The sequence below is a fragment of the Colossoma macropomum genome, unplaced genomic scaffold (assembly GCF_904425465.1).
Source record: "Colossoma macropomum unplaced genomic scaffold, Colossoma_macropomum, whole genome shotgun sequence".
NCBI lineage: Eukaryota > Metazoa > Chordata > Actinopteri > Characiformes > Serrasalmidae > Colossoma > Colossoma macropomum.
In genome coordinates, this window is record NW_023494801.1 from 21,349,387 (window position 1) to 21,360,800 (window position 11,414).

Consider the following 11,414-nt stretch of genomic DNA (forward strand, 5'->3'; position numbering starts at 1 on the left):
TTGTAATGTCGGTTATGCTTCGCACTCCCACAAGCAGATGAATCTGATGATAGTGAGCACTTTGAAGGAGTATTAAATGAGTACTAAATCAAAATTAGGTGAAGGACATGTCTTATGAAGATGTGAGTTAATTATCTACTATTGTCATCATATTTTCATCCGTATAATGTTGATTTTAGATTTGAGACTTAAACGTTAAGCTGGAGCTTCTTTTTACGTTTGTGCATGTAATGTCAATATGTAAAGATGTATGACGTGGTCCAAAACACTCCTGCTGCTATTACTGTGTCAGGCTATACAGGGCTTGCAGACTAACAGCAGTGCACATCAGATTTTACCTCTTCTTTAGAGTCAATAGTGCTGCTTTTTTCAACTTTAATTAAAAAAATCTTACATAGTGCACCCACCCCCCCCAAAATGCATATTTGTAAAAAAAAACTATTATAATATTATTACAGAGACTTCCATTACATTCACTACATTAGACTTGCAACTCTAGTTTAAAACTAAATAAGCAAATTTTACACACAAAACAATGCCTGATTAATTACTACATTTTGGGGGTCTTTTCTTCTTTTTAGTGAACCTTTAAGTGATCCTTTAAGTGTTTTTTATTTAGAAAGGTTTCATGAATCCAGTTGCCTAATCGTGTCACTGTGGCCCTTCTCTAAATACAGAGCTGTTTACTCAAATTCAGAACAAAAAGAATTATGAATAGATGCTACGACATATAACAATTATCACCTTTAATTTTTGAGAATGTGAGAAATAAGACACACAAAATTGAATATTTTTATTAACTAAACAGTATAAAATTTGTACCTATGATAAACAGAATCATATACATAGTAATTCATGGAAGACCTGATGGATCTGCTGTGTGATACAAGACCAGCGTCCTTTTCTGCAGTCTAGCATTCATTTGTCTGGTCTTTTAGATTAGGTACGTTTTGACACGCTGAACATATAAACTTTTTCTCAGAAAAGCTATAAACTTGAATGGTCCTTTATACTTAACCCTGAGTAAAATCGACTTCAAACATGCATATGAAACCATAAGACAGGATAAAGACTGAAACAAGAAGTGACCCTAATCCTCATCGTTTCTTTACACTGTTCATTATTTCATTGATGATTTTATGAACTCCAGAAATCCAGATTATTAATCTTGCAAAATTCTGTTCTGGTAATGGCAGTTAAACATATGATATAAATAACATCAATGCAAAAGTAGATCCAGAAGCAGATTTTGTCAAAACGGTTTGCAAAGAACTGCCTCTTCTTTGACTCCTCATTGGCCTTCTCCATGTTCTCCAAGAAAGTCACAACTTTCTGGACTGAAGCTTCCTCTGTAGACACATCAGCATAGACTGTAGCCACACCATTCAGGCTTATATCTTTAGAAAAATGACAAAATGGAGGAGATTTAAAAGTCAAACATTTGAGTAGGTTTAAAGTAATGGATAAATTTCATCTTTTCATAGTAGTTGATTGTGTGCTACTGAAGTACTGAGGCAAAGCTGAGCTATTCACAATGATTATTTATAGTCTTGAGAGTCTATAGTTGGTAAAATATAATTTTTAAAATAAAGGTGCCAAAAAGGGTTGCTTAGAGCACTACCATAGAAAAACCACTTTGGTTCTCTAAAGATCCTTTTATTGTATAATCACTGCTTTCTATTTTTATTAGCATTTCACACACTGTCCCAACTTTTTTGGAATTTTGTATGTCAGGTAGTTCCTGTAACATTTACTGTATCTGTCAGATGTCTGCACTGGTTTGGTGCTAGACTACTGTGATGTTTGTAATATATTTCAATATTTCAACAGTTATGTTTTTACAACCTACCCTGCTTTGTATCAGTTTTGGCTTTGAGTTTGTCTGATTCATGTCGTTTCGGGAGTGTGCAGGAAAAGAGACTGCCATCTACAGCTAGTCGTGTGAAGATCATGGATGCCAGCAAGCTCAAAACCAGAAGAACCAAACAGAAGCAAAAATGGTAACCTGGCAAGTACAAATAAAATGTTTTAGTATTGCACTAGATACACAGCTCACAAATGTTATCAGAAGCATATTTACTAGGATTCAGTGCACGACCTTAACATTCCTTTGACCATCCCCCCTACTCACGAATTAGAGGGCTGCAGAGGCCAGTGTCAGGAAGACTGTCAGTGAGAATGAGGAGGGACATCGTGAAGCTGAGGACTAGCGTGATTTTGAAGGAGCTGCGCTTTCCCCCTTCCAGTGGCAGAGCAAAACTCACCAGGTCAGCCACCATGATGAGCACACTGGGCAGGATTAGTGTCACTATTGTGTTGAAGGGGTTGATGGACATGGTTACCTGACAGGTTAGAGGGAAGAGGTTGAAATGCAGAATCAGGGGTGGGGAGAACCTTTGTAGGCCAAGCCAGTAGGAAACATTTCGGCTTTGTCAAATAAACATGAGTATTGAGAAATATATTATTAGAAGAGAACAGCAGATTAAATGGCACTTTTTGTGTTGGTCTTAAAGGGTTAACTACTGAGTTGCTACAGGTGTGCTTAATGAGGCAAAATGCTAAACTCTGTGGAGCTGTGGCCCAGAAGTGAGTTTGGAATGCACAAACTCACATCTTGAATGAGCTTTTAAAACTTAGAAACGGTAAAGCAGATGGTGTTACACTCTTAAAAAAGATGGTTCTTCAAAGGTTCTTTAGTAAAGACAGTTGTTCTATACAGAATCATAAACACGCAAAGAACCATCTGCACGCCTAAAGGGTTCCTTGCATGGTGAAATGGTTCTTCAGATTGATTATGGAATGTGTTGTTGATGTGCTATTATTAGACAATTAAATGACGTCTGAAATGACTACAAACTTCATACAGTTGGCTCTGTATTATACATAAGTACACAATCTTTGGGGACCCATACTTTTCTCATCTGATACAACAATAAACCATTGGGCAGGTTAAATGGCAGAGATTCATGACATCTGGGAAAACACATTATAGTATATGTCAAAAATCACGCATGTATTCTCTACATGGTTACAGATATACTAACTGTGCACTTCTTTAAATTGTCCTTACATAGAGATAGTTGCGATCCAGTCTGTCTTTGTTCCCACGAAGCTCCACTGACAAGGTTCGCCATTCCCCACGGTTGGTTCCCACTGTAGATATGGTTCCATACTGGAAACGCAGGCCACAAGCTGAATGGACACAACAGTAAAACATAAAAAGTGGTCACGTGTGCACGTCTATAAAACACACCAGTAAAATGCTGTAAATTGGCATTTAACCTACAGCTTTGGCTCCATCCATTAAGGGCCACAGGGCATGCATCCGTGACAAAAGGGTAGTTGAAGAGGTTGATTCCACACACTACTGTAGTGTACATTTGGATCGAATGCTGCACAGTGCCATCCTGACCGACCAGTATATCAGTAGAGACAGGCTTTACCTCTGTCTCAACTCTACCGCAACAAGAGAGAGCCGAGAAAAAAAATCAGGGTAACTGATATCAGTATATAAAATTACAGTAGTAGTGATACGGTAATATAACAAAGTCATGTACATTTCGTTTAAATTTTGTTTTACCTGGTTTTCAGCTTAATGTGAAACAAACAGTTCATATTTTATGGTTTAGAATGGTAAAATGGTACTTTCAGTTGTTAAACTGTTTAATGTTTAAGTAGTTTAGTCAATGATTGAGCTGTTATAATAAAGGTCTCCAATTGCTTCTTCCTTTTTATGTAAATTATAATAACAAATCAATTTATTCTGCATACTTATCATTATGCCTATACCGATACAAAAAGTGTTTGAAGCATGCACTCATTATGTATAACCATATTGTACATATACCTATAACCAAAGGTTTTACAAATGTGGCACAGTAAGGCAAAGGCAAATTAAAGATACTGACAGTGGATTTAACTCTCCTTCACCTAATTTACATATAACTTTAACTTCCCTTTAAACTCAAAATGTGCCACCAGAGTATTTGAAATGCTTGCATGTCCATATTGATGACCAAATACTAAATTTTCATTAGCACATATGATGTAGAGTGTTCTCTGTGCTACCATGTTTTCTATCACTATATAAAAGAAGCATGGTGCTGTTGCTATTGCTGGACGCAGTTTCTGAGCAAGCATGAACACATATTCAAAACAAAATTCAAATTGCTAAGAACTTGTGATTTATTTGTTTCATCAATGCAATAATCAAAGGTGAATGAAGTGCAGTCGTATGCAAAGGTTTGAACAGCCCTCAGTCAAATTACGTGTTTTGTTACATGTTCTCTAAGTGAAAAGAAGTTTAAGAAGAAGAAAATTTTGCAAATTTCTGTTGCATTCTGTTGCAAATTTCTGTTGCAGTTTTTGTGCACAGTTTCTATCTGTGAACACAGGAGAAGGAAAATATTACTTAACCTTTGATAGAAGTTAATGCAGAAATATTTTTTTTTTCAAGTAAATTTCAATTGGTCTGTTTATCATGAAGATTTTACACAATGTAAATGGCAAATTTCAAATTAAAACTTTTGCATGTGACTGTATGTTCCTATTCCTATGCTCAAAATAAACAGATAAACAAATTTTGGGCTTTGTTATTCTTGACATTACTTGAATTAATGACATACTTTCTCAAAATATTGACTTACTGTTTCAAGATAATGACTTAGCATCTCATACTAATGACTTAATACATTTCTAAAATAATTACCATCTTCATATTGAACTCATTATTTCAATATTTTAAAATACTGAGTCAATGTTTTAATATGCTGCTGGAAAAAAATAAAGAATCATAATTTTTTTTTTTTTTCATTCTATTTCTGTTTTCTGTTCTATATTCTATTTTTTCTCATCTACCTAGTGGGAATGTGCTTCCATATGTTATTAAAGCAGAAGAGAAGAGTAGATTTAAAGGCAGGAATAGTCCGGAATTAGCCTCAGCATTAAATGGTTACTCACGCATTGTCCACAGTAAGATCCGGGGTCCAGATTTTGTCAACTGGTAGCATAAGTTCTGTAAACTTGTACTGTTGATCTGACCATGCGAGGTCTGGATCTCTCCATTCCTGTTAAAGACAACACAACAACAGAGTATGTGTGAAAACCATCTATTGGTTGTTATGCATTTCAGATTTCCATCTATAGAACTTACCATTTCAATTTTGATGCGGCTGGAGAAACGTAGAGTTTTTGTATCCTAAGAGAAAAGGGCGGAAAAGTCATGTTAGTTTGGTTATGCAGAGAGTTTTGCATCCTATGTTCATTATTGAATGGTCAATTACAACAGTTTAAGCACCTCTGGTCAAATAACATGCTTTGCCCTTCAGGCCTGGAGATGTGCACCCCTGGTGTAGAGGATTTTTTTGCCTTATTTTTACAGCACATGTAATTTGAACAGAGGTGTTTAAATTTTTGCATGTTCAGAATGAACTGGACATTGCTCTGTTTCTTAGGAGGGGGGATACTCACCACAGACAGGGTCTCATACTGGATGGATGTGAGGTTCACCATGACTGCACATGTGGGTGGCTGTGGGGGGCTGTATAGCCCCTTTGCAATCAGATCATTAGCCAGGCATCGTCGCGAGACACAAGGTGATACAGCTCCTACCATAACATTGAACCACACTAAGAGACCAACAAAGGTGATGCATACATTCATATGCAGAATTTTTGTCATAAAAAATAAACATTTAAATGGCTGAAGTGAAACTCATAATTAAGTTATGATTGACAGTAGCAGCCTTTTTGTTTTACAGCTGTGCTGTAAGCAGCATCGCTAAAGCAATGTGAGCTGAACAGTTTCAGATATTTGTAGATATTTGTTGTCTAAATATCTAAATAGTAACATACATTTCTTACCAATTAAATGAGAAAGGATGAAGAAAATGTTCAAGATTCTCTTTGCAGGAACCATGTTGTCTTTCTCTACAAGCATAAAATAAGCTAGACAAGGCTTTCTTCTACTGTACAGTATCAACAGACACCTAAAAAATATGAAACAGCTTAAATCTACCTTCAGTAGCTTGACTTGGATACAGGATCTGACTCTGCTGCTCTTCTTAGAAGTTCTAGAAGGCAAACGTCAGATGGCTCTTAATAAGGCAGCACTATTCACTCTGACACTAATTGGCTATGACGTAAGAACTAAATATACAGCTCGTATTTAAAGCAACTACGTCCACATATAAACTCAAACCACACAGTGTAGTCTTACGTTCTCAGCTATTGAGTTTTAATGTACGAAAGCACTGATGTTTAAACACACAAGCACTGTATTAATTACCTCCATTCAGCTGGGAAGAGGGGGCATGCCTGGAATCATCTCTGACAACAATTCATGCTCAGTGTTCTCCGAGTTTTAATTAAGCTATTGAATGAGTGCAATACAACAGAAGCCATGAGCTTGTAATGACAGTTTGATGGTGGCTATTCAATGCAAATTAGGCATTCTGTTGGTTTGCGAATGAGAAGCATATTAGCACTACAATATATCTAATACCACAGCTTCTAAATATTTTTATTATTAGATATGTTGGGATAGTTCATTAGAAGACAATTTTTTTCTACATGAGCTTTGATGACATCCCATTATATATCCATAGGCATTAATATGAAGTTGGACCCCTCTTTGCAGCTATAACAGCTTTCACTCTTCTGGGATGCTTTTTACAAGATTTTGAAGTGTGTCTGTGGAAATCTTTTCCCATTCATCCGGAAGAGCATTTGTGAGGTCAGACACTGATGTTGGCCGAGAGGGTGTGGCTCGCAATCTCTGTTCTAGTTCATCCCAAAGGTGTTTGATGGGGTTGAGGTCAGGGCTCTGTGTGGGCCAGTCAAGTTCTTCCACACCAAACTCACCCAGCTATGCCTTTATGGACCTTGCTTTGTGCACTTGGCGCACAGTCATGCTGGAACAGAAAAGGGGTCTTCCCCAAACTGTTCCTACAAAGTTGGAAGCATACAATTGTCCAAAATGTCTTGGTCTGCTGAAGCATTAAGATTTCCCTTCACTGGAACTAAGGGACCTAGAACCCTGAAAAACAACCCCATAGCATTATCCCTCCTCCACCAAACTTTACACTTGGTGCAATGCAGTCAGGCAGGTAATGTTCTCCTGTGCATTTTGATCTTAGGCTTGTGTGTAGCCACTCATCCATGGAAACTCATTTGGTGAAGCTCCTAATGTGCTGCCCCTTACTGTTGTTGCTTCCAGAGGCAATTTGGAGCTCTTTAGTGAGTGATTCAATAGACGTTACTGTACACTTCAGCACTCAGCGGCCCTGCTCTGTGAGTTTGTGTGGTTTACCACTTCGTGAATAAGCTGTAAGCTTCGTGGCTAGGTGCTTCCATTACACAATAATAGCACTTACAGTTGACAGGGGCAGATCTAGTAGGGCAGAAATTTCACAAACTGACTTGGTGGCAGAGGCGGCATCCTATGACAGTGCCATGTTTAAAGTCAGTGAGATCATCAGTACAAGTCTGCTGCCAGAATTTGTCTATCGAAACTGCAAGGCTGTGTGCTTAATTTGATTCATTTGATAGCAATGAGTGTGGCTGAAACATCTGAACACAATAAATAGGAGGGGTGTCCCAATCTTTTTGTGCGTATAGTGTGGTTCAGAATTTGCAGGCAGAACTATACAAGACCAAGAAAGATTTAGAATCCTTTATCGAGTGACAGTGTGTCAGTTTTGTCAGTGTTGAGCATTAGCTATTAGTATTATGAATAACTGTCAGCTAAAAGTTTCCACAGATGTGGATGGTCAAGTGTGATGCCCAAAATCATGAGATTAACTACAAAGTCAAGTAGCTTAGTATTTTATTCATTTTCAAGAAATTAGAAATGACATTTAACAATAACTTCACAGTTAAGATTTACATTGGAGAAAAACAAATTCATTGGAAACTTGAAACATAAAACCTAGTCATGGTCATTTAAAGTACAAACACTGCCCTGACAAAAACAATTTAGAGCCTACTTACGTCAAACATGGAAAAGTAAATAAATATAGTGCTGCAAAAAAAAGAACTGCAGTGTCATTGTTTGTCCAGAAGCACAGTCCTCAAAGTTGCAGTGTCACAATGTGCTTTCCATTTGGTGGTACAGCTAAAGCTGATGTGTTGGCTTTAAAAAACTGCATCATTGTTCCTCATGGACCCATCTGCTCTGGAAGATGGAATTTTAACCCTGCAAACTGACATTCATATGAAGTCAAGGGCCTTTGCTGGACAATTTTGGAACTTGCTGGCTGAAGAAAAGTATCCAAACATAAGAAAATGTGCCACATATTTGCCAGCAAGGGGTCGATCCCTGATTGGCATCTGGCAGTAGGAAGTGGTAACTTTGCTGTCTGGAAATGGCACCGACTGGTATTTGGTCAGTGCCACTCCTGAGCCGCAGATGCCACTGGCATTTGGTTAGTGCCCCTGCTGAGCGGCAGGTGCCACTGGTATTTGGTTAGTGCCACTCCTGAGCGGCAGGTGCCACTGGTATTTGGTTAGTGCCACTCCTGAGCGGCAGGTGCCACTAGTGTTTGATTAGTGCCACTCCTGAGTGGCAGGTGCTACTGACGTTTAGTTAGTGCCACTCTGGCTATCAGTTGCAGATGCCGTTGATGAATCACCGTGAATTACACAAATGAATAAATAAAAACAAGATCTCAAGCCTTTGTTTCTTGTGTGTTGTTTAATAAATATACTGATAAATGGTCCTTACAGTGTTTAGATTTAGTATGAATAACACATCACAAATAATTCAGTAATTAGTGTGAGCATGTCTGTAACACAAGCTGTTTTCTCTAACTCTGTGCCACAACAGAATCCCACAAAGAGTCTACTAAAGCTAGCATTACTACTATTGTTGCGTAGCCTTTAGCTAACGAAGCTCATTTCGCTTAGAATTGTCCAGCCAACAGCACAACCAGTGAACCAACAAAATGATAGACTATTTGTACAAAGTCTTCAAGTAAACATTGCTCTGTCACTTTTCCCAGGTTCTGATGGCCGGTGGTGATGCTGTGATGTGCTGCTAGTTAGCCGAGCTAAGAGCTGTTGATATGTGCCAGTTTGAGTGGCATACGCCATTTCTGTGTGGCAGGTGGCACTGGCGAGTGCCACTAACCAAGTGGCACAAGCGGCAAGTGCCACTCGTTACCAGTTATCAATGGCAGGTGCCCTTCGCTAAATGGCACATGCAAGTACATGCCAACTCTGGACGGCGGAGTTGCCACTTCCTGCTGTCAGATGCCAATCTGGGACTGTACCCCCTCTCATTTGACAGCATTTTTTGAATCAACCTACTTGAAAAGAATTAGGTCCCAATATCGGTCCACCCTCACTGATGATCACTTGGAAGCCTGCTTGAGAATTGGCATCAGCAGCTACTGTCCAGACTACACAAACCTAGCTGAAACCATCAAGTGCCAATCATCAGAAAAAGGTAAGTGATTTTTCATGTGTCATTTGCCTTGTAATGCTGAATATCAATATAGGCCACTGAAGTGCATTAAAAAGCTTTTGAAAAAGGATGAGGCCAACCCCTTTTTTAAGGTAGATCATGATGATCTGTTCACTGGAAAAAGTAGATCTCATGCCACAAAACTATGGGCACCCCTGGTTTAAAGGGACACTGTGGTCTAAATGACAAAAGGAAACAGTGCTACATCTGTTGTAAACATTCTACAGCAGTGTTATAGTGGTCTCTAAAGTGAGAGTTCACAATTTAAAGACTGCAAAAAATCCCCTTCTGATGATGTATTTTGAAGATGGCTGTTTGAAAGCAGAAAGAAGGAAGATAACTAACTGCTCAAAAATCTTATTACAGTCATATAATCATATAATTGTCTTTAAATCATCAGTACAACGGACTGAATGGATTACTTAAATGACAGAAATGCGTAATCAGATGAGAAGAAACAACAAGCTAAGCTATCTGTCTAGCTAGATACCCCAGTTTGACTCCTTTTCCCTGGTTGAAAGGGTAAAAATAGTTTCTGGCGTCCATTTTGTGCTGAATAAGGAGAGAATCGCTGTTTTCTTTGCAATTCCGTTCTACAACCGAGTTGAGTTACACCATTCAAGTGGTCTCATTTTGATCAGAAAAATAACCTAACACTCTTCAAAGTCAGATGATGAAGTCGGGTGCATCAAAATTTTCAATGTAGCAGAAATGATCAGAGGTGTGACGTTGTTGCTATTTTCATCAAGGTGGAGGAAAGAAACAAACATAACTTAATCAAATAATACTGTACAGACAGGTGAAGTAAATTTAAAATGAACATACTTTTTATTTCTGCTTCGTTTGTGTTTAAAATACCAGTAAGATAGGCCAAATATGATAGATGCTAGCTAGCTAGCTAATAAGCTACAATAACCATTTTACAACCTTCATGATTTGTTTTGATCTCCCACACGAGCATATTGTATGAATGAGTTCCCCTTTGGAAGATCCAACCATTAGAAATTCAGCAAGAAGAGTCAGGAGACTGGAGCTTCGGCGTTGACTGGAGTTTATTTCCACATACAGAGTATGGGTACAGCGTGGTCGATCAACAGTCAATCAGCAGTATCAGGAGTCTAGTCTAACAAGAATATTTTGGAAGGACCTTATATACATTGAAAAACAAAGGAGGGGGGAGAAGGAACAAAAGGACTTTGAGGAGGTGTAAGGAGGGGTTGTAGATGGGAGATACAAATAGAGATGTAGGGGGTAGAAATAAGGGGGGTGATTGTTATCACGTTAAGGTCGTGAGACGAAGGGTCATTTAAATACAAACAAAGGAGGGAGGGGAGTTATCACTACTCTGCAAGCAAAAGACCATTTGCTAAAACTCTACAATAAACTTGGTTAAGATTATAAGAAAATAACAGATACAGGAGAATAACATATGTTGAGAGAATTACATTAGAAAGGAAAATAACACATGGTGACAATATTTTCTCTCACTACTGCCTGACTTGCACTTAAAAGCAACGTAACGCTGGCTTAGTTATATTTTTTGTCTATAGCTCAGTGGCTAGGGAGGACTGGTTAACACATGCTGGGTATTTTAGTGATAGAATGAATGAAAAGATGAAAACAATGTAAAATCATTACTTCAGATAAACCGACAAGGCTGAGGGATATATTGCTGCACTACAGAATGCCGTAAAACATAATAAACTTGAAGAATGAAGAATATAGTAATATAATAAGTTGGAAAAATTGAATTTATTTGTTGAAGATAAAGGCATGATGATTTCACCAAACTGGTTATCTCAGATAGAAATTCATGGCCTGTCTAGCTGGTGGAGTATACAGAGTTAAATGCATTTATGTGAAAATGTACTGACACTGAACCTACTTCAGATATGTAAGTATGTGGTGCGTGTGCATGATAAGCAATAACTCTACAATGAAACTACAATGAA

General features: G+C 38.1%; 1 protein-coding gene across 1 annotated transcript; it reads right to left on the bottom strand.

The window, feature by feature from the left end:
* Positions 1-784: 784 nt before the first annotated feature.
* Positions 785-6,049, bottom strand: LOC118821699 (5-hydroxytryptamine receptor 3A-like). The gene is made up of 9 exons (XM_036590430.1): positions 5,862-6,049; positions 5,470-5,627; positions 5,153-5,197; positions 4,960-5,066; positions 3,287-3,456; positions 3,071-3,192; positions 2,132-2,342; positions 1,850-2,005; positions 785-1,397 (listed from the first exon to the last, which is right to left on the bottom strand). The coding sequence occupies exons 1-9, from the start codon at positions 5,935-5,937 to the stop codon at positions 1,138-1,140; spliced, it is 1,305 nt and encodes a 434-aa protein (XP_036446323.1). The 5' UTR covers positions 5,938-6,049; the 3' UTR covers positions 785-1,137.
* Positions 6,050-11,414: the final 5,365 nt, after the last annotated feature.

What these genes read in the sequence shown, in the direction of transcription:
- LOC118821699 (XM_036590430.1), bottom strand. Translation starts at nt 5,937, where the DNA reads ATGCTTGTAGAGAAAGACAACATGGTTCCTGCAAAGAGAATCTTGAAC. An exon ending in TAATGGATGGAGCCAAAGCT is followed by an intron (nt 3,193 to 3,286) that starts GTAGGTTAAATG and finishes GTGTCCATTCAG; the next exon opens with CTTGTGGCCTGCGTTTCCAG. An exon ending in CCTCTGCAGCCCTCTAATTC is followed by an intron (nt 2,006 to 2,131) that starts GTGAGTAGGGGG and finishes TGTACTTGCCAG; the next exon opens with GTTACCATTTTTGCTTCTGT.